The following is a 26,765-nucleotide window of genomic DNA, read 5'->3' as shown; positions in this document are numbered from 1 at the left end:
AAGACTAACCGTGTGGCCCAAAATTGACAGATCTGCGTTTGCTACTCTATAAATTGTATTATACTAAATGTGATACAGGAACAACTTGTAAAGGACAATTGACTAAAAATCAGTACTCAAATTGAAACTCATTGTAGCTGACACGAAATAACAACCTAGATGAATAAAAGTATAGCCCTAGATAACTGCAACAATCATTATACGTGTTGAGCCTCCACAAAATTACAATTGCACTAAAAAACTGGACTTAAAAAACAAAACTTGCACTTTGAGAGTTAAACCTGTGCCTGCACGTTAATCATGGTCAGTTGGTCACCAACCCTGAAAACAACCCGCTTGCCCACACATGAAGTGTATTCAAACTCGGATTTATGTCGATTACAGACTTCAAAGACGCGACGAGCAGATGGCCGTTTCTCGGCGTTATCCTGTACCAAGTTATGGCACAGGCTTCGAAGAGTTCGCACCTGTATTCCATAGATTTGTCTCAGCCTTTGCTCTCTGCTTACCAACTTGCCAGCAAAGATATCGGCCAGCGTAGCTCCAAGACTGTAGATGTCTGAATGTATGCTGCTACGAGATGGTGCAGGATCACCTTCCCTCGACATTCTTTCAGATGCAAGATAGTCATGGCTGACTGGACCAGCTGTCAGTGTACTACCAACAACGTGTGTGGTTCCGAGATCTCCAACTTTTGCTCTCATGTCTTTTGTAACTAGAACGTTGTTGGACCTGATGTCTCCATGTATGTATGGCAAAGGCTCTTGTTCATGCAGATGTGCAATACCTGCAGCTGTGTCAGCAGCAAGATCAATCATTTCACGATAGGTAAAGCCTTCCTTATCCCTGTCGGCTGCTTCGATCAAATCCTGCAATGAACCTTCTAATCGTTCCATCAGTAACATAAGTGGAGTGTCTTTTACCATCACAGCTCCATAGTAAAAGACAATATTGGGATGGCGAACCTGTTGACAGACAGACAACTCCTGGACACACAAGTCTCTCGTGTGACCCTTCATGATTAATTTATGAAAATTCTTCACAGCAACTTCCACTCCATAAAAGAGACCAACAAAAACATCTACATGCAAATTCATAGTCACATATGACTATTCACATATGACTATTGCTTTCAATTTTTGAAGAACTAACCTCCATATGATCCTCCTCCTAAACGCTGAGCTGGTTTAGGAATGGTTACAGCTTCTGCAGCAATATCTAACGGAACAAGAAATTTCTTATATTGCTGTTCCAACTCTCTGTATGCTCGTCTGAGAGACTGAAGGTCACTGTTTAGGTGATCAATCTCTATAGCTTCCTTTGATCGATTCGTTCTGCTTACATTTCCTTGACCTCCTGCACTACTACTTGCTCCAGTCTCTATCAGAATTGACGTTTTTTGTTTCTTTTCTGGTTTTAGCAAGTCTTCTTGCTGCCGGTAAAACATCTGACTAAGTTCATGCACCTCTTGCTCCTTTTGTTGTATTTCAGTTGCTAATCGATGAACATTAAGCTCTGCTGCATCTGCTCGTTTCAACGCTGTATCTCTTGACTGCTTCAACTGCACAAATTCTTCCCGATAACAACGCACTTCTGTTTGAAGATTTTTGTTGTCAGCAGAAACTTCATCAAGTTGTCTCTGTGCCTGAAAAAGTTGGTGCTCAAGAAGTCTGCATTGTGAAACGAGCTCCTCATTTTGTTGGCACAGCTTCAATTTGTCTCTATTTAGTGAGTCATTCTCCTGTCTCAGCTGAGCTGTGGAATATTGACAACTATCAGGCTTCAAAGGTTGTGTCCCCAAGTTACCGGAATAACTTCTTCTTGATTCCGTCATCTGTGTATCAAAAATTTCAATCATCCTATAATGTAACTATAATCTACGTCAGGTTGTCTCACAGCAACTGATGCTTCCATATGTGAATGCCTCACTGAAGTATCATTAGTGCTATCTGACATTCTGCTAAATGATGATTCCAGCGAAGGTCTTTGAACATATCTGTGACTTCTGGATACTAAACTATCCTGTCTTTGAAGATCTCTGCTTCCAGTCCCTGTTGATGACCAGTGTAATGATTCTTGTGTTCCATCAACTCCACTGGAAGTACCTTCATACAATTAATTAATTAATATATACACTACACCATCAACTTAGAGCATTAACCTGATGATATACATTTATATCAATAGCTTTAACTACTACAATACTGGCAACACACTGCTACAACAACTGTGATTAAAAGAAACTATGTCAAGTAAAAAGAATAACAAGAAAAAGACTTAGTGAGTGAGCTTAAGACGAGCCTCACTCTGCACAATGTTGATCATGTCTAATTTAAGCAAACAATGTATTAACCTGATGAAATAGCCACTTGAACAGTCTTGTTGCTGCCTTGGATAACAATGGCTTCAGTAGGATATAAATCTCCTCCAACAACAAGCTGACAATCCTTGTAGGTGCCTGGTTTCACTTCTACTAAGTCAGACTGATACAAGTTGAGGGACTCCTCCCATTTCAGCGTCACCTGCCGACATGAAAATGCACAAACACAGACACATATATGTTAGGGAAAAGAAATAAAACCAAGCATATATTTTATAAATGCTATATTTGCACATTAGAATACAGTTACTAAACTGCAGATGTTTCAGGAGGTGGTAGAGAAAGCTAAAGACGATAAAGCTTAGTCTTTTCAAGAGAGCATTTTACTCTGTAAGTCTACTAGTCAGAGGGATGTTGATCTTAGTGGTTGACAAAGCTTCAGATAGGTTTGAGTAGACGAGGAGTTTAGTGTATGTTATTGTATGTACTCTAGTGTGTGTAACAAATGGTTGTATGTGTTGCCCCTATAGTGGTGAACTACACCATAGTTTTGGTGTGGTGAAATAAATATCAATAAATATCAATATTAATCTATCAATTATCAGCTTCAGTAGCATTTAACACACACCTACACTGTAACATTTTTTCAAAATAGAGTGGTCAAATGGACGACTAAGGGGCCATTCAAAATTATTAATTTCACAAGCATTCAAAGCGCACGCTTTTCTGAAATCTCCCCCCTCCCCAAAGCATACACAATGTTGTTGGTGCACAATTTAATAGTTTGAAGATGATGGTTCCATCTATTAGAGGGTTGATGTGTGGTCTTCAATGATTCTGCATTGATACATTTCTTCCTCCATTCCAGTTGACCCGCTCGAATGATGTCAGCTCGAGGTTTCTAGTCATTCAATTGGACAAAGACGAAAGCATTGAGAAAGTCGTGGTAGAGACAGCTGGGCTCCTTACATAGCTGATAGAACAAAACCGAAATAGGCTGCCACCGTTGTGTACATGTTTGCAAATCCCATACATACGAGTGACATATGGGTGACTAGTAGTACCATGGGAACAATTGCATAATGCATTCCGAAAAACAGGGGAGTTAGCATGAGCCATACACTACAGATCAACATTATATAAAGCGTACAGAGGCCATAACTCCCTCCCCTAGTGTGCACTTTGTACGCTCGTGAAATTGTCAATAATTTTGAACGACTCCTAATCTGTATAGCTACTACAACTTTGTTAATAAACAATATCGAAAAGTCTGCTATTTCATGTGTTGACAAAATTTGACTTATTTATGCTTTCAAAGACAGAGATGAAAAAGAGAAATTGATCACTCTCATGGTGCACAACATTTATACTGAAGCCAAACATTACATAACCAGGAGTGACATGATCCTGTATGTCATACCTCTTCTATGAAGATTAGAGACTATTTTAGGAGTGTTGTGGACTTCGTGGTCTTGTGAAGCAACAGTTGCTTTGCATGAGTTTAGGTAGATTATATAAGTAGCACACTGAGAAGGAAAATGACATCTAAATTCATAATACTTCAACAATTCTATCTTGGCTTCTAGAAGGTTCATAGCTGTAGAAGCGAGGGTGTGAACACAGCATCAATTATTACTAACGTCCAAATTTTAGTTATGCAAACACCAACATAAACATATATGTATATGTCCAACACATGCGATAGACTCCTCAGAGAACACAATCAATGATAGTTTAGTAATCTGTGTGGAATTTACTACTACTAAAATGTAACAAACAATCTCAACTGCAGACACAACAAATGAGTTGGGAATATAACCACACAGATAACGTCCACAGTTTCCACTTCATTGTACTTTTAGTAATTCTTGCCCCAAGACAAAAAAATTTGCTCCAAAAAAACTATGTAATCTAAGGTTCGCACCACCTCCTGCACTTAATTAAATTACCTTTTTCTGGCTCACAAATGCACACAAGTGCACACACACAGCTACCATGAACAACTACAATCAAATGTTTGTAGCTTAGAAGTGAGTAAATGCTAGCTTAAGCCTCAGGTTTGATTGTATTGTAGAATGAATGGAATTGGAATAAACTCTACTTTGGTTGTAATTACAGTGTATTAGATTCAATGGCGTACGTGAATTTGCTGACCTGATCAAATGTGCTGAAGAGAAACACAGACAGGTCCACTATAGACAAACATTTCTTCCACAGAAACCTCACTTTACATTTACCACTGTTCCAGCTGGTATGTGTCTGACCAGATGATTCCAAAGCAGCCTCTAGAGGTAGAAAAAACAACAACAAGCAATGCTGTGTTAGTACTGCACTCAATACTCGATCGCTTGTCTTTAGTAAAACTAAACCTGATATATTATTATCTAGAGACAATTTCAACCTGTATTCTCACGATTGGAGTACAACCTGTATTCTCATGATTGGAGTACAACCAAATCTAGATAGCCTGATTAATCGAACAAAGGAATCACTGACGTTTGAAAGTAAAACCGAAAACGCCCATTTTCCTTCTCGTTTAATTAATTAATTAGCTAATAACCTATAGCGTCCAACACAGATTTCCTTATTATTCAGTAGGTAGCTACTCTGTTTTTCGTGACAGCATACAATGCTATGCCGTGATAAAAATTGCAAACACGGGAGGGTTAGACTTAGCCTCGAACTTCCAGACCAGAGTGCGCGCGAAACGCGAGAACTAAAATGATTTCGAAAATAGCCTTCTAAGCCAATCAGCTCCTCATAGCTGGAATGTCGGTTGTAAATTCTGATTGGTTTAGCAGTAATTGGTTATGCTAAGTGCACTAGCGCTGATTGCGCGGGTGTGAACCCGCGTCGGCGGCTAAGTGCACGCCAGAGCCGTGATGAAGACTCTGGTGCACGCACACATCTTAGTTTTAGTTTCAGCTTCAGTTCTTCGGTATTTTCAAGCTTGAGGTGACAGGACATGCACAGCAGCGTCGCTAGACCATCACCTTTGACAACTGGTCGAGCGGTAGTCTCACCAGTCGAGCAGTTAGACTAGCTAGCGGTCTGCCAAAGAATCAGAGAGTCGTCGTTTCATGCCGTCCACCAAGATATCGCCGCAAACACTGCAGACGTCTCTTCTTTATTCGTGAGATTTCATGGCATTTACAAATGATCTACGTAAAACGATCCTACGCTGTTAGACTACCAGTTAGCATCGCTATTGATAAGTACTTCCGAAATCATTTTAGTATCGACTTGATCTAGACTAGAGTTCGCGCGCTCTCTGGTCTGGAAATTCGAGGCTAGGTTAGACTGTTGCAAAAAGTCCCCACGGTAATTACAGGCGCTACTTTCCATGAGTCTAGAAAACAATCCGCTGCAAGTCTGACGAACAAGCTACTCAATTTAACACGCAATACGTTCAGATTCGTCTTCTAGACGTTGCATAACGTTACGTAACATCTAGTTCGGATTATTATGTATGATATTTGTGACGTCATCCTTACCTTCACTACGGTATCCTTTACAAGAAGTGATGTAATGTACTTGCAAGGACTCCTTGTCTTCAACGACTTCTTTGCAAAGCGGACAACGCATTCTATTTTTCTCGACGTTTAAAGCATGCGCACAAATCTAGGCGGGGCTTAACGTGAGGGCAAGATCCGGGGCTTCAAGAGTTCCGAAATGGAAGTTCTTCTACAAAGCGGGAAAGCTAGTGTGATAACTGAGGTTACAGTTTGAGGTTAAAGTAGCGTGAGACACGTTGTAATGGCTATAGTTTCTACAGGCTCCCCCGAGGGTTATTTATGCTCCAGAATTTATTTCTCAAACAGAACACGATCAGCTGCTGCGTCAGGTCGTTTGTGTTGGCATCCCTAGATTAAGCAATGAAGTAAATTATATCTAGGGCGTTGTGCTTGTTGATATTAAATTAATCAAAATTGTAGGGTCTAATAAGGGTACTAGCTGTGTATAATTAATGTGTTTTTTGCATATGGCTTGATAGGTTAGTGAGTCTCCTCGGACTAAATGGGTTCAATTGTCGGGAAGACGTTTGCAGAACTGGGGTAAGCAAACAATTCTTTTGTTTTGCGATGCAACCGTGAGTTTGAGAGTATTTAATTGACATTGTCTTAGGTGGACTGCCTCATGCAAAGGTACTGATTATTTTTGTTTGAACCCCAGTTCTTCGTTGTCAGTAGCCAGTTTTTGCACTTTATTTGTATAATAGAATAGTATTAGTTAATTAAAGTAAAAGTTGAACCGATAAACCAGACACAGTGAACTAGTTGTGTTGGAATGTTTTCATCTGATTTTAATGAATTAGTAATCATGCAGAGTAGTTGTGGTGGTTACTCATGCATCTCATTCTGAATCCTCATGCTACAGAGCTGCATGGTCTAGTTGGTGAAGGGAGCGTCATTTAGCACAACTGTGATGAACTACTGAGATGTCAGTCTTATTTTCGTATCGTACAACAGCATCAGAAAAAGTGCTAGATTTATGACAGTGTTTGGGGACAAGAGTTTTGAGATGAAGTTGCAAATGGATATGTTTGTCTGTGTTGTATATATCTTTTACCATGGTTACATGATGTGCGACTAATCATGAGCGTGTATTTAGATGGTGTATGACATATTGTATGGCTTTGCAATAAGTGAGTGTAACTGTGCAATTAGGGAGGATGTGATAGTAACTGGAAGGAACTTGCACATTTATGTCATATGACCATTGTATAATTACTCATTAAGCAGTGTGGAAAATAGGAAATTATTTTGGCTTGGACAGACTGAACCTAGGTAGGACATTCGTGTATGCTGTTACATGTTTAACTTAACTAAGTGCCTCCCATACTGCAGCCATTTTGCCTGTAATATTTTGCAACCAACTTCTAAGGGAGAAATGGTGTTTAAGGCAGCTGAGGTTTTCTCTGGATAAAGCATGCTAGGAGGCACCCAAGCTCGTGAAATTAACAGTTTACATTATTGGAAAGGTCATCGCGTGCTAAGAGACAAGGTTACACTATCATATATCCGTACCGATGGATGTTTTGTTCAAACACATCCAACAGTGGTGCAGTATTTGGTTGGACAAACAACACATTTGGTGGGATGTTGTCCTATGTCCTCCCGTTATTTTCCACATTGCTTGTTATATGATTTGGGTGCTATATAGCTTTTAAAAGTACTCAGAGTGGGTTGTAGCCCTCGCCTTTGCATTGTGCTATAGTCTGCCCCCCTGTGCTTCTAAAAGCCGTACAGCACCCTCGTCTTGCACTAACACATACTCATCTAATATTGTAATATTAGACTCGTTGACAGACAGTGCTTTGGAACATGAGTGTTTTCTTTTCTGAAGTCTTGAGGTTACCAGTTTTACTTTAATTAAACATGTTTGTATCTTTAGGGCATGGTGCAGGAGAGGATGCCTTCCGTATGTATGATATGTTGCTTTTTATGAAATGAGTTAACTGAGTACACATTGCTTTGTTAGTGGCTTGCAGTCTACGCAAAACAAGTAACAGCTTTAGGACTTTTCTCTGGTTATGAAGCTAATCATATTCTTGTGAATGAATACAAACCGGGTGAAGGAATTATGGTAAACTGCTTGTTATCAGCTTTGTTGGAACTATAAGCAAACTGTTTGTCATTAATTTAGCCCCATGAAGATGGTCCTCTCTTCTGTCCTGTCATTGCAACTATTAATTTGGGTTCACACACTGTGCTTGATTTTTACCACAAGCTGCAGGACAAGAGTTCTGAAGTTGTAGATGATGTAGGGACGCAACATGAAGACACAACAGTAGAGGTGATTGCAAATTATAAGACTTTAACGCAGTTTAGTTTCCAAGATCTTGGTTGATGACATTATAAGAGTTTCTTCTTGCTTTCATAAACGTAATTAACACATTAAATGCATGCCATGTTTGAAACACAACATTGGCCTGGAATGCAAAGTTGTAGCTAGATGCTGCATGTGCTGTAGATCACATACATCTTAGTATAGTGTATAGTCTAGGTAACTGTGACTAGTCTCGTCCCCAGACTCACGTGAGCTTGGCAGTGTCGGTTTCCGTGTTGAGGTTGAAGTGTAAAATGGGAACCGGACACTGCCAAGCTCAGGTAAGTCTGGGGACGAGGCTAGCTGTGATGGCTTTAGTTTAGTTTAGTTTAATTTAGTCTTTTGTCACAAATGCTTAGAAATTAGTTTCTGACTTGCCTATACAAAACCAAAGTGATTGAAAGGTGTGCTTATTTTGCTTTATTAATTACCTACTTCAATTGATATTTATGTGTTGCTTGTCATTGTCTTGATAGAGCTGGGGATCAACTAGTACTGGAAATTCTTCTCTTGAAATGAGGTGTTTTCTGTCTCTTTTGTTGGAGCCTCGCAGCTTGGTTGTGCTGGAGGAAGACATGTACAACAGGTACCTACATGGTATTCAAATGCAAAGTCAAGATGTCGTCTGCGAGAGGATTAAGAACTTGCCTTACTGCGGACGGAAGATGCAGATAGGAGATGTTCTACAAAGACAGACACGCGTGTCATTGACTATTAGACATGTTTTGAATGTTTCAAAAGTAAAATTAAAATTAGGAAGATATTGAGAGTATGTACTGTGTATGTCTAAACTGCTTGTTCAAGCGAGGTATGTATGTGTAGTACGCGCATGTGTAGTGACACGTGGTTGAAGGCATGCGCGTGCGAGATACGTTACCCCGGAATGCCTGTGCTTTCAGGGTGTAATCATGCTAGTACACGTGCGCTAGACGCTGCGCGAACTCAGCTCTTGGTTTTTGCAGCACACCTTGTCCGCTTCTCAATCGCTTCGCAGTTTCCCTCCCATCCCCTGGTCCCCTCTTCAGGCTCTAACGTGACAAGGTGCGTGGGTTAGAGTCTGTGTCTCTATACCCTCCCTGCCTAGCAGCACGAAACCAAATCGCAGTTTTGGTGCATGCGCCGAGACTCGGACTCCGCACTCGCCTATCAGCCTTCGTGACGGCAGAGTGCACGTGCCGACCAACTAGTTAAAAGCTTTGTGAAGGTAAGGAGTCAACAAGGACCAAAAGGACAAAGACCGGATATTTTTACTTGTTTTTTTTACAGTCGTTGATTATTCACTCGCTCACGTGAGGTGACGACTTATACGGGACATTCACCGAATCAGGAAAAATTGTTTACGTACACACACTGCAACAAGGATGACGTCTTTGGTGTTCACTCCACGTACCTACCAGGTGGAAATGCTGGAAGAAGCATTGAAAGGCAACACTATTGTGTGCTTGGGGACAGGCACAGGCAAAACGTTTATCGCAGTTATGCTTATCAAAGAGTTTGAGCACACCGTCAGGAAATCCCTGTGTGAAGGAGGAAAGAGGATTATCTTTATTGTACCTAGTGGTGAGTCTTTAGAGTGTACGTACTAGCTAGCAGCGACAAATTGACTGAAGTTCAATTTTCCGGGTTTATCACGTGACATTTTTCCTGTTCTATTGTAGTTGCTCTGGTGGAACAGCAAGCCAACAACGTGAAGAGACACACCAGTTTGAAGGTGGGTCAGTATGTTGGAGCAATGAGTGTTGATTTGTGGGACAAGGAAAAATGGGACAAGGAGTTCCAAACAAACGAAGCTCTTGTGATGACAGCACAGATTCTGGTCAACATACTAAACAGTGGATTTATTAAATTACAACAGATAAGTTTATTGGTGATGGATGAGTGCCACAGAGCTGTCAAAAACCATCCTTACAGTCAAGTGATGGCATGTTTTCAAAAATGTGAGCAGTTTGAGCAACCTCACATTTTGGGGTTGACAGCATCGGTAATAACTGCAAAGTGCAAACCTCAAAGTCTTGAGAAAAACATCCGCGCCTTGGAAGCAACTCTAAGAAGTCGTTGTGTTACACTACAAGATGAAACTGCAATTCAAGAATATGGCACAAACCCTGACGAAGAAATACTAAGTTTTCGTAGCATAGAGGGTATCTACAGTGAAGCTAGTTCTACCTTGCAGGCCTGCGAGGATAAGATGAAAAGTAGTGATACCAATGAGATTGTGCTCGTGATACAGAAACTGTTAAAGAAATTTATGAGTGATTGCCAGCATTTACTTCATCAAATAGGCCCGTGGGGACTGCAAAGGGCAGCTGTGTCAGTCATTGCAAAGATGTCTCAGCTGAAGGTTGATCCTTTGGTTGCCAGCAGCAAAGCTGCTATGTCAGCATTGAGGTTATGTGAGGATGCTTTGAATGCTTCTCTTGAACAGTGTCAATCAGTGACAACTTCTAGTTCTTGTTTCCACTTAGGTGAATTAATTGTGTCACAGAAAGCTAAGCGTCTTCTTTTGTATATAAAGGAGATTTATGGCAGACTAACAGCAAATGCAGCCCCTTTCTGTGCAATTGTGTTTGTTGAGCGACGCAGCACAGCCAAATTCTTATGTGATCTGATTTTGCAAGCAGTTAAGGCAGATTCCGCCTTGAATTTTCTGAAGCCTGAATGGACAGTCGGTGCAGGTGGGATGGTGTTGTCTATAGGTGAGTCTTCTGTCATGAGAGCATCATATTCAAGACAAAATACAGTCTTAAAGGACTTTCGCAATGGAAAGAGTAATCTTTTAGTGTCAACCAGTGCTACAGAAGAAGGCCTTGATATTCCATCATGCAGCTTAGTGATACAGTTTGATTTACCAAAGGAGGTGCGTGCATACATTCAAGCTAAAGGCAGAGCTCGTAGAAGGAATTCTAAGTATGTTGTTATGGCTGAAAAATTGAATGTACAACAAGTTGATGATGACTTAGAAGATTTTCGTTGTATTGAGCAACTGCTTGCTAGTATCGGTATTGACAGAAAGATGCCAACTCAAGAAGAGATAGATGACCAACAGCAAGATCTTCCAGAATATAGTACTACTGCAGGAGCTTGTGTTACCATGGCATCTAGCATTGACTTAATTAACAGGTAGGTGTAGTTAAGTTGAGCCGTGTACTTTGTACATTTGTTGAATCTTGATTCTAGAGTGGTTGTGCATTGCATTTTAGATACTGTGATAAATTACCTGGAGATTGTTTCACTCATCTGGCACCTCAGTGTGAGGTTTACCAGAATGAGCTTGGAGAGGGCTTTGTAGCTGAACTAGAACTTCCACGTAATGCACCTTACAAGGATGTTTTAAAGGTGAAAACAAACACAAACTACAATCAAATTCAACATAACAGACAGACATGCAGACAGACATGCAGACAAACAGACAGACAGGCATGCAGACAGACAGACAGACAGACAGACAGATAATTTATTCTGATACGGATTCTACTTGTACATATGCTAGGATTTTTTAAAAACAAATCTGTCCTTTGCAAACAACAAAGTCATTAACTAATGGACTTGGCCTTGAATGTCAAAATCAAATAATGTATCTAAATCACCATGATGAGGTGACAGACAGACAGACAGACAGATAGACAGACAGATAATTTATTCTCATACAGATTCACTTGTACATATGCTAGGATTTTTTTAATACAAACCAGTTCTTGCAAACAACAAAGCCAAATGGTGATGTGAGACCCATTGCCATTGGGGAATCTATTCGCCGACTTACAGCCAGAGGACTGTTTGTTCACAAAAAAGGAAGAGTTTGCTGAAGTTTTTTGTCCAATTCAGCATGGTGTGTCTACGAAATGTGGTACAGAGTTGATAGCGCATCATATAAGTCTCACAATTGAATCTAATCCCAATTGGATAGTTTTGAAGTTGGATGTTAAGAACGTGTTCAATTCTGTCAGCAAAGACCAGATCATGGAACAAGTTTATCTTACTTTTCCTGACTTGTACAACCATGTGATTCGAATTTATGGCAAACCCAGCTCTCTTGTCTTCATGCAGTGTTCTTCTACTGTAATAATTCCATCTGAGGAAGGAGTTCATCAAGGAGATCCTCTGGTTCCTGTTCTTTTTGCTACGGCCATTCATCCAGTCTTAACTAAGATTCAGAAATCTCACTTTCAAGTACGCGTCCTGGCCTACCTGGATGATGTATTTTTGCTGGGAGGGGTGAAATCTGTTTGGGTGTGTTTCATGACTTGAAGGAGACCTCAGCCATCAATCAGAATGAAAGTGTGAGGTATTCTCTTCATCGTCCTCGACTGCTGTTGAAGAGTTTGATGGAATTCCTGTGTCTTGTGGGGATGCACTCTTCCCTTGGTTCTCCAATTGGTTTGATGTCATTTGTTACATCCTCTTGTGCCACCATAGCCCACTCAAAGCTCTCACTGTCACAGTGTGCGATCAGCTTACCAAATTGAATGATGTTCAGAGTGCAATGCTGTTATGTATATTACGATGCTGTTACGTTCCCAGCTTTAACCATTTGGCCCGGACAGTCCATCCTGATTTGCTTGTTCATGCTTCTACAATCCATGACTCTAGGACAAAGGAAACCTTTTCTTACCTCTTAGGTTATGACATGGTTGATGACAGGATTTGGCATCAGGCTTTACCCATCAGAATGGGCAGTTTCGGAATGATTCCTTTGCTGTCAGTGAGACAACCAGCTTTTGTTGTATCCTGGGCCAACGCTTTTACAGAACTGCCATTCTGATTCCCTGTTTTATGACATATCATTGACAGTCTCTTGAGCTCTTCAACCTCTCCAATCAGTGAGGCCATAGCACAGTGTGTCCCTCCAGGAAAGCAAATCTCTGACTACCTGCCATGTGCTTGGAAAGTTCAACAAAGGCTATCTTCTGTCACTGCTACTTCCAACGCTCAGTATCTACTTGAAAGTGCCTCTACTGCCAGAGATGCAGCCCGCCTACGCTCAACAACAGGTAAGGGCGCTGGGGCTTGACTTAACGCTATCCCTACATTGGAAGTGTTTGCACTCAATTCTTGCAAAAATCACTTGGCGTCCTTCCTTCGTTTAGGTTTGTTTGCCTAAAGCCCTCTCCAGCTGGACAACGACCTGCAATTGTGGAGCTTTTATAGATGACAGTGGATACCATTTGCTGACCTGTAAGATTGGTGGCAGGCCGGTATGGTCTCATGAGTCAATTTCGTTCGTCTGGTGTGATTGTTTTTGTGGGCTGCATATCCGCCATCGCAGAGAGTCGAGGAGTCGTTATACAACTACAGACAACAGACCGGACATTGTATTTTTTGACTCGGACATTGGAAACAACGTTGACGTAGATATCTCCCTCGCCCACTCATGGAGTAGGGACATCTTTGTACCATTTTCTGGTGTTAGTGGTGCCGCTGCAGAGAGGAGGAAGAAAGAGAAATACAGCAAACAGCAATTACCAGGTGGCATAATTGCCACTGCAACCCCACTGGTAATGGAACATTTGTAGGTAGAGGGATCGATGGGTGGAAACTCCTGTGCAAATTATCAAAGAAGTCATTGGACAAAGTGGGACGACCAAACGCTGCGGAGTTTATTGACTTCTGGTCCAAACGCTTTTCTGTTCAGCTCCAGGAGTGTAATGCTAGAGTCATCTGTAAAAAGCTATCTTCGCTGTCTGAAGGCAACAGATTAGATCTCTTTGCCACCCAGTACTTCAGCCACTAGCTGGTACTGGAGACTTAGTTTGTACATAAGTGTAGTCCTCACTTTGTTTTACACAAGTTTCAATTTTAGCTTAGTTTAGTTGATAAACACTTCTACAGTAGTAGTTGGACAGTACATAGTACCCTGCATTGTGAAATGTATCATAGATAGAAGTTCACATATATGTGACAGACAGACAGACAGACAGACAAACAAATGGGTTGAGAACTCACTATTTAGCTGTGGTGCCATTTACTGATATTCACTGTAGGGTAGAATTGATGTTGAAATAAAAGACAGGCAGACAGACAGACAGACAGGACAAGCATGCTTGTAGATTCACATGCACACAAACACAAAACAAACAAACAAACACACACACACACACACACACACACACACACACACAACACACCAAAATACAGAGTCATGCATGCAAACAGGTACATCTGAAGGCAGATTAATTGACAGGTTTGGGAGGTGAAAACAAACACAGACGTATCGGTAGAGACTCAAAGACAGACAGAGGCACACAAGATAGCCGCATAGAAACAGGTGAACAGATAGGGAGAACAGAGACTGGAAGATTGGACATAACTGCAACTGTACTTGTAGTCTCTTAGTGTTGTTTGAAACTCAAAATTATTTCTCTTAGAGTGATGTTTGGTCAACCAAGATGAAAGCAAAGCAACACGTTGCCTTACTCATGTGTGAGAAGTTGCATAAGATAGGTCAGCTGGATGATCATCTTTGTCCTGTACTAGAGGTATGTGTATCACATATTGTAATGTGATTAGATTTCAAGGAATAGTTATTTAAGCATGTCAGAGCTGATTTGAAATGGCAAATTTTTGCTGTGTTTGCAGGTTATTTCAGACAGCGAAGGAGAAGAAGAGGAAGGTTATGAGGATGACAGTGATTTGAAGCAGCGTGGTGACAGCAGAAAGCTGTATGAAATGAAAGTGTGATGATTGTAGTAGTAATACAATTTGCAAATCTACTGTATAACAGTGTGTATGTCTTGTTGTAGGTTCCTGAAGATCTAAAAGACTGCAGACCCTTGTACGATGTGCCTGTCTACCTGTACCAGATTGATGTAAAATCAGTTTCAAGTGTGGTGTCAATTGGAAGTTCTGTCAATTGCTTAGGAATTCTCATGTCCAAACCAATTTCTTTTTCTGTGAGCACTTTTAATGTAGAGGAGAATCTTGTTGTAATTACCTTTGGCTTTCTTCAGATGCCATCGTTTACATTGTACCCCAAAACAGGAGAAGTTTGTGTCAAATTGGAGCAGCAGCATTTAGATTGTATCTCTTTGGAAGTTTATCGGAAGATTGATCAGTGGCATGAAAAGCTATTCAACCATATTCTTGGCTTTGAGAAATGCACATCACTTTCCTTTTCAACAATAGTTCAGAACAGAGGATACAGAATTGTGCCATTAACTAATGCAGGAAGAGGTAATTGGGTGCTGGACATGAAGCTTCTTTCTAATAGCGAAGCCGGTTCACAAGAATTGTTTACTAGTAGACAACAGCTTCAGCAGCTTGAAAAAAGTGATCTGGTGGGCTGTGTTGTGAAGAAATCATACCAAGAGAACAGCAAACAGAGGTTTCGTGTTGTAGCTATACGGCATGACCTAAACCCATCTAGTGAGTTTCCAGATATTGGGAAGGCTGCTACTTATGCTGACTATTTCAATTCTCAATATAATTTGAAGATTAAAGACTTAGAGCAACCATTGCTTGAAGTGGAGCCATTTTCACGGAAGCTCAATGCACTTGCAAAACCAGAAGAAGGATCACGAGTTCCACGAATGATACAGTTGATTCCAGAGTTGTGTAGTGTATTTTCTTTACCTTCACATATATGGGATTCAGGCTTTCTACTTCCGTCAGTTTTATGGAGAACTGAGCAATTGCTGGTGGCAAATGAGCTGCGGTTTGCTATAGGAATGGAAGATGTAGCCTCACAGGAGTGTTCGGACATAGGAAATGAGGCAACATCATATGTGTTCACGTCGCCACCAATGAAAAGGAAGAAAGTAGCAGGAGAAGATAGTAAAGATGTAGAGGCTGTGAATGAGCATCATAAAGATATTAGCAATGATTGGCTTACCGTGTCCATTGATTTTGATTCTTCAAGCTGTGAGTCTATGGAATTAGAAGATGGAGAGGTAGAGTCTTCAGAAGGAGAAGATGATGAGGGCATGCCTTCTGTGTTCAATATATTGACAGCACTGACGGCCAAGAGTTCTCATGATTTGTTCAATCTGGAGCGTCTTGAAATGCTTGGAGACTCATTCCTTAAGCTAGCTATCTCTGTGTCTCTCTTTTGGAAGTACATCAACAAGCATGAAGGCCAACTGTCCAAGAAACGGTCACGGATTGTATGCAATGCCAAGTTGTTTTCTTTGGCTCGTAAAAGGAATTTACCATTGCACATGTTTGTTACTGAATTCCGTCCCTTAGTCATGTGGCTGCCACCGGGATTTATACAGCTACCTGCTGTAGAAGATGCAAAGCAGGCAGAGATAGGAGATAAGCCAGTTGAATATCGAAAGCAGAGAATGTCTGACAAATGTGTGGCAGATTGTGTTGAGGCACTAATAGGTGCATACCTACGTTATGGCGGGTATTCCTCTGCTTTGCATTTTATGAAGTGGATTGGTATTGATGTTCACGACTCAGTTAGTGATGTCTTGGACGCTCACACTGTGGATCAGCTGACAGAATGCATCAGCCAGATTTCCACTGCTACATTCTACTTCAACAGCACATCTAGCAGCCAAAGAAACATATCTATAGAAACTCTCTCGAATGGATTTCACCGTTTTGAGGATTCTATTGGTTATGAATTTAAAGACAAGAAGTGGCTTTTGCAGGCATTAACGCACCCTTCATATTATTTGAATCGTGTAACAGACTCCTATCAGCGGCTCGAGTTTTTAGGTGATGCCCTTATTGATTACCTTGTTACTTATCAAATTTACACCGATTACGATGATATGAATCCTGGAGAACTTACTGATCTTCGATCTGCATTGGTATGCAATGATACTTTTGCTGAAATTGCAGTTGAACGAAACTATCATCACCATTTGAAAGGGTTATCCCCAAGATTATTCAAAGCTATTGACTTGTACGTCAAGTCTAAACAGAAAGACCAAGTTTCGTGTGGAGATACTGCTGTCAAAGACATATTGTGGATGGTATGTCACCATCTACGTGTAAAGCATATGTTTGCTGTTTATATAATATAATATGTGTCTGATTAGGAATGTGACATAGAAAATGAGACTGTTGATGATGATGATGATTGTGGTGATGTTGGTGATGAGGATGAAGTTGAGGCGCCAAAAGTTCTTGGAGATATTTTTGAGTCTGTGGCAGGAGCCATCTTTCTTGATTGTGGACTAAAGCTGAAAATCGTATGGAACGTTTACTCAAAGATGTTAAAGCCATACATATGTCAGTTTAATAAAGCTTTTGAACGTACACCTGCTATGCATAAACTCTAAGCTTCTCGTTTTAGCAAAGTATGGCAGGAATCCTCCAAAACAGCCGGTACGACAGTTGTATGAGATGTTCCCAGATCGTTTGATTTTCAGGTGAAGCACGTTATGTGCTGGTAACGTGTACGTCGTAGATTAATCAGGTACGTTGTTCTCTCGTTTAACAGTGCAAACGAGAAAGAACCGGACGGAAGATTGAGATGTACAGTGACGCTACCTTGTGGAAAAAAGTTTACTGGTGTAGCTCGAAATGGCAGACTTGCTAAAATTGCAGCCTCCAAGAAGGCTGTTCGCTATGTGGAGAAGAAAAAGTCGTGATCAAAGTGAAGGTAAATGTGATAACTGTAACTGGGTGTGTGTATGTGCATGTGCGCGTGCGTAAAGGTGCACGCGTTTAGAATATTTTTGATATACGTATTGCGGCTAGTCAATTATTAGATATACGGTGTTTTAGCAGTCTTGCAGTTGGTACTGGAAATTGTGATACTCGATATTATGACTGACGTAGGTTTTATTGAGTGGCTTAGTTTTGTATTGTATACTGTACTGCATTTGCAATCTAGCGTTAGATCCTCAAAGTCTTATGAGTCTTCGACTTCCGTCTAGTGTCTTAGGGTCGACTATCCCCGCGTTTACATTTCATAAAGAGCAAAGTTTTATTGGTTGTACATACAGTAGATGTACCTAATTTCTAGACTAGTACTGTATGGTGGTTCGGTTCTAGAACGTGCAAGATGTAAAGTTAAGACGCCTGCATGCATGGTGACTTAGTGAGCTGGCAAAACAACCAGTCTGTTGCTTGATGCATTGTTGCATTGGCATAGTCACTAATGCTGCATGCACTCAATCTCCCTCCGCGTTGTAGTGATCATAAATCATAGCGTGCGCACTGGTACTTGATATATATCAGGTAATATAAATACCGTCATCTCTACTCTTTGAATTCAACTATAAAGTCTGTTTTCTACAAACCGCCGTTTGTAACGTTTGTGTGTGTGTGTGTGTCGACAGAACGTCGCACTCAGCCACCCGTCCTTGCACACACGATTGTTACTAGTCGCTTGCTGTGGCTCGCTTTGGGTCTGCAAACGGACGGAAATTGTGATACTCGAGAAAGGATAGAAATTAAACAACAAGTCGAATGTCTTACGTACCGCACTCTATGCGTTTGTACTTCCATTTCCCGTCGCCCATGCACAGTAGTCTTCCTCGCCAGCCTTCAGTTTTGTGCACGTACGAAAGTTCCGTTTTCCATTTGTATGAATGATCGCTGTGTTGCAATTTGTGGAGGAACGCGCACTCTGCAGCCACGACGGGCACACCACAAGTTTTCTTCTGACACTTGATGTTGGACCAAGGCTCGTTGAAGAGGGTGGTTGACGTGCACACGACCTCATCCGGTCCGAGTCGATACTGTCCTCGAGGGCACGGTTTTAGCCTGACCGTCGTTCCCGAACTGACGAACTCCGAAGACGCGGCAAACAGCGAGGAGTGTACGCGACAGTAAGCGAACACTATAGCAACAAAATTGTTTTTTATATGTCGCGATTGTTGATTGACTTTAATAAGAAACCTTTATGGCAGTTGTAGGCGTTCGTGACGGTAAAATTCCATTTTCCGTTCTCGTCGCACACTAGCCGGTTTGCTCCATGGGATCGGAATGTGTAGGCGGCTGTACTGTTTTTGCATTTGAGCGTAACAGCGTCACCCGCGTGGAAAGTCGTTAGTGAAGGAGTGACAACCACGTGCGGTGACTGCGGTGGTACGTCATGACACTCTTTACAAAATCCATGCCAACTCTTAAGATCTATTGCTATACATGTATAGTTGGAATGGCAACTTACTTTTCTTGCATGTTGTACGCATGGTCTTTGGCTCCCAGACGCCCGTCGTTGTGTTACACGTCTGAGTTACGAATTCATCTTGCCGTCCTTCACATTGCCATACAAGACGATTTTCATTCGACTCTGCTTCGTTCAGGAGCGTGTTGACCGGGTATTCGTTCTCGTTCGGGTCTGAGCATTTTTTATGAGCTGTCGAGAATTAATGTAGGTCTGAAACAACTGTATTGACATTAGCTAAAATTGATTTTTAACCTTTCTTTCGTCGCTGGCAGGGCGGTATCAGGTGTAGTGAGGGCTCCCACTCACCAATCTCAGCATTACACGTTTGAGAAAACCTGGAACGTCGAAAACCCCGAGCACACCTCCAGACTAGTTTCGTTAGGGCCTTTGGCTTTGAATTTTTGGGAGGGACCCGCTCGACGTTACTTGGGATTTCAGACGGCAGCGGATCAGGACAATTCTTCTTTGCTATAGAACGTAGAGAAATTGTATGGTAATGTACGAGTATATATATCCAGAATACGCGACATCGATGAGGAACTGACGTTCGCATTGAAGTGCTGTCATGTTTCTGGTCCAGTTGCCATCCGCTTGGCATTGCAACGTGTAGGTTTGATTTCCATCGATGAGGTAGCCTTTATAAGTACAGCTGATGTTTACACAGTGTCCGGGTGCATACATGTCAGCAAAGTCACATGCTCCTTTGGCAATCATGTTTTTCTTAGCGACGTCGTTAAATAGCTCGCTTGCACAGAGTTTCGCTAACAAAAAAGGCATTCAATATGATGTCAACAATTAAGGTATTGTGCAGCACTTGCTCGACAGCCATTCCGTAGCTTTGATGATTCAATACGTGGAGTCCATTCACCTGTTTCTGCATTGCAGTGTTGTACGGCTATGTACTCGGATTGATCTTCAACTGGTCGGAACCCGTCTCTGCATCCCCAAACTATTTCAGACAGAGAACCCTGTGGATGGTTATGAATTCGTTTGCTAGAAATGATTAAAACGTTGTAGGGACCGTCAGGTATCGAACATGGATTCTTTGCTGCATAGAAAAGAACAAAAAAACATGAGTTGGGAATAATTATATTTCTATGTCTGTAATTATTCACGTTGGCATTGGTAGTTTGTTGGTTCGTTGTTCCATTTTCCGTTCGGTAGGCACCTTGCAGTTAATGTGGTGGCACTTCCATTGAGAAGGTACCCTTTGGGGCAACCAAACTTGAGACAATAGTCAACCGTGTTGCGTGGTGGTTCATGATCTGAGCAGTTCAAGGTAACAAAACCGTGGACAACAGGGGCATCGCAGAATATCTCTGAAATCCAGTCGTGTCACATCTTCGTTATATATAGTTGGTCAATATAAAACTCTATACTTACGTTGGCAATTGAGGTCGCTTGTTCTTATTCCGGTGTAGGGAGACTTCCAGAGATCGTCAACGCACTGGAGGTAGAAAGTTCGCACAATTTCTGTTTGTCCTTGCTGTAGAAGGTCTGCAACGACGCGATGAGTTTTCTGACAAGTGACCATCGCGTGAGTCTCGTTGAACTCATACTCAATAACTGCAAATTCCCCGAGATTTTGTATCCGACCACATTCTGTAATAATTCAATGCAAAATATCGTTACAGCCTTGCGTGCTCGTCTGTCTAAGTGGGGTTACTTACTTCGGCATCGAAGTTTTGCCACGTTTTGGCTCCACTCTCCAGTTGGAAGACACCGAATGTTGACATGCATTTCTCCATTAGAGAAGAAGCCTTCATTGTGACAACTGTAGTTTAAGGCACATCCGACACCGTACTGTGTGCTCTGATAAGATGGACAGGTATATTGTATATTCATATCTTTTCTATACAGATTTCTGGAATTGCATCGGGTTTCTGAGAACAACTGGGATTACATTTATCTCACAAACAGAATTAAGCTGAAGAGTCATACTGGTGCAGCCTAATTCCTCTTGTCGTATTGTCTTGTTAGGAGACTCCCAATGGCTGTCGATGCACTTTAAGTAGAAATATCTCGGTAATGTGCCGCTCTCGTGCGGAAGGGTTAATGGTGTAGCATGATAATATGTAGGACATTCAACACGGATATGTGTCGCATTCCAACCATAGTCAACGTGCGCAGTAGGCAGGAACTCTCTCCTAATAAGGCCACAAGCTGCAATACAAAGCAGTCATTACTTTCACTAAATATGCAATACACATTAGTCATACTCTCTTAGTATCGCACTTTCAATTACAAAGTATTATTAAGTTACCGCGACAGTGCAATCGGTTTGGGTCTTGACTCCACGCTCCGTTTGCGAGACAGTGGATGGTGACGTTGTTCCGTCCATTGACGTAATGATCATTCTTTTTGCAAACATAGTTCTCACAATATCTAAGACCGCACCGTCTCTTTGCATTTGAAAACGACGGATTGTTGATCAGTTGAGGACCAACGAGACCAGAAGAATTACACCGAACAGCTAACGCACAATACAGTGTCTTAAGTAAAGAAGCACTCATAGCTCATGCATTCTTACTTCGTACGCATCGGAAGAGTGCAGGATTCTGGCTCCACTGACCGTCCGGAAGGCAACGTATTGTGGCGGTACCGCTGTCGGTACCGTGCACGTGGTACTCTTCATTTTTGCAGCGGTACCGTATGCAGTCACCGACCGCATTTGTCTCGACGTTGTCACATACTCTCGTGCCTTCGACCTCCGTCTGAATCAGATTTGAATCATTGCACATCGTTTCTGAAATTGAGGAATGTCGAAACGCAATTTCAACCATCCAGTTAGGTACCAACTTACTGCTGCACTGGAGATCACCCAGAGTTTTGCCTTCAATGGCCGATACCCAATTTCCGGACTCCTCTTCACACTTGATGTACGTTGTTTGCGATATCTGTTTGAGATTGCCGCTAAGCTCATGTGGCACAATGTGCCGACTTTTCGAGCACTTCATAAACGCATGCGAGTTGTTCACCAATTTTATAGTGCGGAAACCAAGTTTGAAAAAGTGTTTCAACGATCCACAGTTGTTACTGTAGGACAATTCTTTCTTAACCGACACTCGAGAATGGTCTAAAGTATTGAAAGTTACGTCAAATGCAATAAGCTAATAGAACTGTGTTGTGTACCGTGACATTTGATTGATGACGGGTCTTCGCTCCATTTTCCGTTTGGTCTGCATTCCATTATAACCGTTCTATTCTCTCCTGCGTTCATATTCTCATTTCGACATTCGAGTTCAATTTTACATCCAACACCCCAAAACGTCGCGTTGCCTCTTTGAAGAGTATTGAAGTTAAAAAGAGAACGGTCGATCTTTAAATGAGGACACACTATTTCTAAATTGGACAACGACAACGTCATAAAAACAAATTACGCGTCTTGATGCGACATACTGCTGCACTGGAGCCTCTCCCGTGGTTGAGATTCCCAGTTGCCCTTTAGACACTTGAGATAGAATTTCCGCTCCGGTTGCGATTGATTGTACGTGAGCTGCTCGACATGATGAGTGATCGGACACTCGGCTAGGGCATGAGTTTTGTTCATGTTGTGTATTACAGGAGAGCCGACAATGCTGTTTAACTGTTGAGGATCGCAATCGGAAGACGTTCTCTCTTCTAGCTGAATACTTGAAGGTTTTTCTAAAACAATTCAATTCATTTAGAATTTACAATTGAACAAGATGGTTTCTTCCTAGCTACAGGTTGGTTCACTACCAGAGCTTGACGAATCAATTGAACGGCATTTGAAAGAAATGGGAGTATTGTATTGTGTTGTATTGTATTGTATTGCATTGTATTGTGTTGTGTTGTGTTGTGTTGTGTTGTGTTGTGTTGTGTTGTATTGTATTATATTGTATTGTATTGTATTGTATTGTATTGTATTGTATTGTATTGTATTATATTGTATTATATTGTAACTTTGATAATTGTAAATTTTCCGAGATTTTGCATCCGACCACATTTTATTCAATGCAAAATATCATTATCACACGTAATGACATGAATGATACGGCCTCGCGAACTGGTTTGGCATCACTGAGCTTCACTTACTTCGGCATGAAAAGTTTGCTATGTCTTGACTCCACTCTCCAGTTGGAAGACATCGAATGTTGACATGCTTTTCTCCATTAGAGAAGAAGCCTTCGTTGTGACAACTGTAGTTTAAGGCACATCCGACACCGTACTGTGTGCTCTGATAAGATGGACAGGTATATTGTATATTCATATCTTTTCTATACAGATTTCTGGAATTGCATCGGGTTTCTGAGAACAACTGGGATTACATTTATCTCACAAACAGAATTAAGCTGAAGAGTCATACTGGTGCAGCCTAATTCCTCTTGTCGTATTGTCTTGTTAGGAGACTCCCAATGGCTGTCGATGCACTTTAAGTAGAAATATCTCGGTAATGTGCCGCTCTCGTGCGGAAGGGTTAATGGTGTAGCATGATAATATGTAGGACATTCAACACGGATATGTGTCGCATTCCAACCATAGTCAACGTGCGCAGTAGGCAGGAACTCTCTCCTAATAAGGCCACAAGCTGCAATACAAAGCAGTCATTACTTTCACTAGATAAGCAATACACATTAGTCATACTCTCTTAGTATCGCACTTTCAATGACAAAGTATTATTAAGTTACCGCGACAGTGCAATCGGTTTGGGTCTTGACTCCACGCTCCGTTTGCGAGACAGTGGATGGTGACGTTGTTCCGTCCATTGACGTAATGATCATTCTTTTTGCAAACATAGTTCTCACAATATCTAAGACCGCACCGTCTCTTTGCATTTGAAAACGACGGATTGTTGATCAGTTGAGGACCAACGAGACCAGAAGAATTACACCGAACAGCTAACGCACAATACAGTGTCTTAAGTAAAGAAGTACTCATAGCTCATGCATTCTTACTTCGTACGCATCGGAAGAGTGCAGGATTCTGGCTCCACTGACCGTCCGGAAGGCAACGTATTGTGGCGGTACCGCTGTCGGTACCGTGCACGTGGTACTCTTCATTTTTGCAGCGGTACCGTATGCAGTCACCGACCGCATTTGTCTCGACGTTGTCACATACTCTCGTGCCTTCGACCTCCGTCTGAATCAGATTTGAATCATTGCACATCGTTTCTGAAATTGAGGACTGCCGAAACGCAATTTCAACCATCCAGTTAGGTACCAACTTACTGCTGCACTGGAGATCACCCAGAGTTTTGCCTTCAATGGCCGATACCCAATTTCCGGACTCCTCTTCACACTTGATGTACGTTGTTTGCGATATCTGTTTGAGATTGCCGCTAAGCTCATGTGGCACAATGTGTCGACTTTTCGAGCAATTCATAAACGCATGCGAGTTGTTCACCAATTTTATAGTGCTGAAACCAAGTTTGAGAAAGTGTGTCAACGATCCACAGTTGTTACTGTAGGACAATTCTTTCTTATCCGACACTCGAGAATGGTCTAAAGTATTGAAAGTTACGTCGAATGCAATAAGCTAATCAAAACGTGTTTGTGTACCGTGACATTTGATTGATGACGGGTCTTCGCTCCATTTTCCGTTTGGTCTGCATTCCATTATAACCGTTCTATTCTCTCCTGCGTTCTTGTTCTCATTTCGACATTCGAGTTCAATTTTACATCCAACACCCCAAGACGTCGCGTTGCCTCTTTGAAGAGTATTGAAGTTAAAAAGAGAACGGTCGATCTTTAAATGAGGACACACTATTTCTAAATTGGACAACGACAACGTCATAAAAACAAATTACGCGTCTTGATGCGACATACTGCTGCACTGGAGCCTCTCCCGTGGTTGAGATTCCCAGTTGCCCTTTAGACACTTGAGATAGAATTTCCGCTCCGGTTGCGATTGATTGTACGTGAGCTGCTCGACATGATGAGTGATCGGACACTCGGCTAGGGCATGAGTTTTGTTCATGTTGTGTATTACAGGAGAGCCGACAATGCTGTTTAACTGTTGAGGATCGCAATCGGAAGACGTTCTCTCTTCTAGCTGAATACTTGAAGGTTTTTCTAAAACAATTCAATTCATTTAGAACTTACAATTGAACAAGATAGTTCCCTCCTAGCTACAGGTTGGTTCACTACCAGAGCTTGACGAATCGATTGAATGGCATTTGAAAGAAATTGGAGACCACACGCCATCTTGACACGTCACTTTCACTACGGTAGTCTGCTTGCCATCTCGAGCGTGTAATCCTCTGTTGCACTTCAACTTTGCCTGCAGAGTCTGCCCGTGTTGTACAACCGCTTTAATGGCGGGATGGACAACCATCCAGTGATCGATGTGAGAATTCTCGAGTGGTCTACAGCTTTGACCTTGTAATGCCACTGAAATTTCAAGGCAAATGAATTAGAGCTTTTGGAATTAATTACAGTTGTAACTTACTCGTCGAAGGCATGCACGTGAGTAGCACGTGTAGCAATAGATGTACTACTGCTGGAAAAAAAGCTACCATTATCGGCTTGTTCTACAGCTCGATAGCGGTCGCTCCTTTCGACTGCAGCAAAGCGGGGTTGAAACGCTGATTATAGCTGCTTCTCCGATATTCTCGAAACTTGCACGCCTATGTCCGGATCATTTACAGCTAACTTTACACTGCTCAAAATCATAGTTTATCAGAATCCTAATCAAAGCTACAAGTAAAAGTAATTAATAGTTTAGTAGCCGTGTTTAGAGAGACGAGCAACTCGGTTGACATTTGTCCAGACGATCATTGAAACAATTTCTGTAGGCAATGTCTGCAACATGCAATCGAGTGCAATCTATCTGCCTGGGAAATTTTGTTGAACTTTCGATCATGCACGTAAGAGCCTTATCTCCAAGAAAAGCTCCAAATGAAGGAAGTGTTGCTGCATCTACGTATTATAGAGTAATGTGGTATTCTTTCAACACATTGAGAGGTACCAGGAAACGTTTCGTGATTGTATACAACTATGAAGGAAACTGAAAGAGCATGCGTACCTCTCTCTCTAGTTTTGTTTATTTAGAGTTACCGAAACTCATTGTTTGCACAGATTCGTTTGCTCCGGTACTGCAGGTTTGTTTTTATGTAGTAGATCTGTAAAACGATGGGTCCGTCCGTCACCAGAGCCGTATATACGGTTCTGGTCACCATTCACCTTGTGTGTGTATGTCTGAAGTCACAGTGACCCTCGCACGTGCTGCTTCTCACGACGTACCACGCCTATAACCAACAAGGGATCTGGTCGTTTCAACCGAAAAAATAATGCTGCTTTTCACTGACGCAAACTGATTGCTCTAGATATACGTAATGTGGCTAATCTAGCCTTTGCATGACAAGAAGAATTGATCATTTTCTGAAGATCTGCATGATACAGTAACTAGAATCGAATCTCTCTTTGATCATTACCCTCTAGAGACATGAAAATTCAAGAAAAAGTTGTAAAGTGAAGTAAAAATATCGAGCGCGTGCATTTTACTTATCATTAGAAAGCATGCAGATAACTAGAAAGCAGAAACTAAACCTTAAATATTGTCGAACTACACTGACGGAGGATCGACGGA

General features: G+C 41.6%; 6 protein-coding genes and 1 long non-coding RNA gene across 8 annotated transcripts; 3 read left to right on the top strand and 4 right to left on the bottom strand.

The window, feature by feature from the left end:
* Positions 1-3: 3 nt before the first annotated feature.
* LOC134186495 (uncharacterized) lies at positions 4-5,950 on the bottom strand. The gene is made up of 6 exons (XM_062654475.1): positions 5,815-5,950; positions 4,475-4,605; positions 2,354-2,522; positions 1,897-2,105; positions 1,153-1,834; positions 4-1,081 (listed from the first exon to the last, which is right to left on the bottom strand). The coding sequence occupies exons 1-6, from the start codon at positions 5,903-5,905 to the stop codon at positions 276-278; spliced, it is 2,088 nt and encodes a 695-aa protein (XP_062510459.1). The 5' UTR covers positions 5,906-5,950; the 3' UTR covers positions 4-275.
* Positions 5,939-8,952, top strand: LOC134186497 (alpha-ketoglutarate-dependent dioxygenase alkB homolog 6-like). Its single transcript, XM_062654476.1, has 8 exons — positions 5,939-6,037; positions 6,096-6,164; positions 6,315-6,375; positions 6,446-6,465; positions 7,715-7,741; positions 7,802-7,906; positions 7,967-8,116; positions 8,626-8,952. Exons 1-8 carry the CDS (start codon positions 5,993-5,995, stop codon positions 8,914-8,916), a joined length of 768 nt encoding a protein of 255 aa, XP_062510460.1. The 5' UTR covers positions 5,939-5,992; the 3' UTR covers positions 8,917-8,952.
* A 546-nt stretch (positions 8,953-9,498) lies between these two features.
* LOC134186475 (endoribonuclease Dicer-like) lies at positions 9,499-22,856 on the top strand. Of its 2 annotated transcripts, XM_062654452.1 has the most exons (11): positions 9,499-9,709; positions 9,808-11,269; positions 11,350-11,485; positions 14,515-14,625; positions 14,726-14,821; positions 14,890-15,039; positions 15,097-17,070; positions 17,137-17,329; positions 17,394-17,469; positions 17,541-17,702; positions 22,782-22,856. In XM_062654452.1, the coding sequence occupies exons 1-10, from the start codon at positions 9,511-9,513 to the stop codon at positions 17,689-17,691; spliced, it is 4,548 nt and encodes a 1,515-aa protein (XP_062510436.1). In that variant the 5' UTR covers positions 9,499-9,510; the 3' UTR covers positions 17,692-17,702; positions 22,782-22,856. The 2 variants fall into 2 exon arrangements, with proteins under 2 accessions (XP_062510436.1, XP_062510434.1); XM_062654450.1 differs by lacking the exon at positions 22,782-22,856 and having other exon boundaries at positions 17,541-17,945.
* On the bottom strand, positions 18,270-20,751 carry LOC134187184 (sushi, von Willebrand factor type A, EGF and pentraxin domain-containing protein 1-like). The gene is made up of 9 exons (XM_062655301.1): positions 20,601-20,751; positions 20,333-20,482; positions 20,032-20,265; positions 19,763-19,978; positions 19,470-19,685; positions 19,218-19,406; positions 18,947-19,150; positions 18,528-18,887; positions 18,270-18,455 (listed from the first exon to the last, which is right to left on the bottom strand). The coding sequence occupies exons 1-9, from the start codon at positions 20,749-20,751 to the stop codon at positions 18,427-18,429; spliced, it is 1,749 nt and encodes a 582-aa protein (XP_062511285.1). The 3' UTR covers positions 18,270-18,426.
* LOC134187183 (uncharacterized) lies at positions 21,455-22,760 on the bottom strand. Its single transcript, XM_062655300.1, has 4 exons — positions 22,350-22,760; positions 22,021-22,293; positions 21,748-21,963; positions 21,455-21,690 (listed from the first exon to the last, which is right to left on the bottom strand). Exons 1-4 carry the CDS (start codon positions 22,582-22,584, stop codon positions 21,455-21,457), a joined length of 960 nt encoding a protein of 319 aa, XP_062511284.1. The 5' UTR covers positions 22,585-22,760.
* Positions 22,857-23,089: 233 nt separating the features above from the next.
* LOC134187324 (uncharacterized) lies at positions 23,090-23,655 on the top strand. The gene is made up of 3 exons (XR_009971075.1): positions 23,090-23,286; positions 23,355-23,403; positions 23,464-23,655. It is a non-coding gene; the product is annotated as an uncharacterized LOC134187324 (long non-coding RNA).
* Positions 23,656-23,840: 185 nt separating this feature from the next.
* On the bottom strand, positions 23,841-25,511 carry LOC134187182 (uncharacterized). Its single transcript, XM_062655299.1, has 6 exons — positions 25,325-25,511; positions 25,004-25,249; positions 24,737-24,946; positions 24,407-24,679; positions 24,134-24,349; positions 23,841-24,076 (listed from the first exon to the last, which is right to left on the bottom strand). Exons 1-6 carry the CDS (start codon positions 25,509-25,511, stop codon positions 23,841-23,843), a joined length of 1,368 nt encoding a protein of 455 aa, XP_062511283.1.
* Positions 25,512-26,765: the final 1,254 nt, after the last annotated feature.

Source organism: Corticium candelabrum, chromosome 11 (assembly GCF_963422355.1).
Source record: "Corticium candelabrum chromosome 11, ooCorCand1.1, whole genome shotgun sequence".
In the NCBI taxonomy this organism is placed as follows: domain Eukaryota; kingdom Metazoa; phylum Porifera; class Homoscleromorpha; order Homosclerophorida; family Plakinidae; genus Corticium; species Corticium candelabrum.
This window is presented reverse-complemented; position numbering and strand designations above follow the sequence as displayed.

Excerpts from the sequence above, each read along its gene's own strand:
- LOC134186497 (XM_062654476.1), top strand. The coding sequence starts at position 5,993 with ATGGAAGTTCTTCTACAAAGCGGGAAAGCTAGTGTGATAACTGAG. Across the intron at positions 6,376-6,445 it reads AAGACGTTTGCAGAACTGGG|GTGGACTGCCTCATGCAAAG; the intron begins GTAAGCAAACAA and ends ACATTGTCTTAG. Across the intron at positions 6,466-7,714 it reads GTGGACTGCCTCATGCAAAG|GGCATGGTGCAGGAGAGGAT; the intron begins GTACTGATTATT and ends TTGTATCTTTAG.
- LOC134187182 (XM_062655299.1), bottom strand. The coding sequence starts at position 25,511 with ATGGTTGTCCATCCCGCCATTAAAGCGGTTGTACAACACGGGCAGACT. Across the intron at positions 24,947-25,003 it reads GGAGAGGCTCCAGTGCAGCA|AAATAGTGTGTCCTCATTTA; the intron begins GTATGTCGCATC and ends TGTCCAATTTAG. Across the intron at positions 24,680-24,736 it reads GTCATCAATCAAATGTCACG|ACCATTCTCGAGTGTCGGAT; the intron begins GTACACAAACAC and ends TCAATACTTTAG.
- LOC134186475 (XM_062654452.1), top strand. The coding sequence starts at position 9,511 with ATGACGTCTTTGGTGTTCACTCCACGTACCTACCAGGTGGAAATGCTG. Across the intron at positions 9,710-9,807 it reads TATCTTTATTGTACCTAGTG|TTGCTCTGGTGGAACAGCAA; the intron begins GTGAGTCTTTAG and ends GTTCTATTGTAG. Across the intron at positions 11,270-11,349 it reads AGCATTGACTTAATTAACAG|ATACTGTGATAAATTACCTG; the intron begins GTAGGTGTAGTT and ends ATTGCATTTTAG.
- LOC134187183 (XM_062655300.1), bottom strand. The coding sequence starts at position 22,584 with ATGACGTTGTCGTTGTCCAATTTAGAAATAGTGTGTCCTCATTTAAAG. Across the intron at positions 21,964-22,020 it reads GGGTGATCTCCAGTGCAGCA|AAACGATGTGCAATGATTCA; the intron begins GTAAGTTGGTAC and ends CCTCAATTTCAG. Across the intron at positions 21,691-21,747 it reads ACTCTTCCGATGCGTACGAA|CTGTTCGGTGTAATTCTTCT; the intron begins GTAAGAATGCAT and ends ATTGTGCGTTAG.
- LOC134187184 (XM_062655301.1), bottom strand. The coding sequence starts at position 20,751 with ATGGTCACTTGTCAGAAAACTCATCGCGTCGTTGCAGACCTTCTACAG. Across the intron at positions 19,979-20,031 it reads ACGGAATGGCTGTCGAGCAA|CGAAACTCTGTGCAAGCGAG; the intron begins GTGCTGCACAAT and ends CTTTTTTGTTAG. Across the intron at positions 19,407-19,469 it reads CTGCCAGCGACGAAAGAAAG|CTCATAAAAAATGCTCAGAC; the intron begins GTTAAAAATCAA and ends AATTCTCGACAG.
- LOC134186495 (XM_062654475.1), bottom strand. The coding sequence starts at position 5,905 with ATGCGTTGTCCGCTTTGCAAAGAAGTCGTTGAAGACAAGGAGTCCTTG. Across the intron at positions 1,835-1,896 it reads ATATGGAAGCATCAGTTGCT|ATGACGGAATCAAGAAGAAG; the intron begins GTGAGACAACCT and ends TTTGATACACAG. Across the intron at positions 1,082-1,152 it reads AGGAGGAGGATCATATGGAG|ATGTTTTTGTTGGTCTCTTT; the intron begins GTTAGTTCTTCA and ends ATTTGCATGTAG.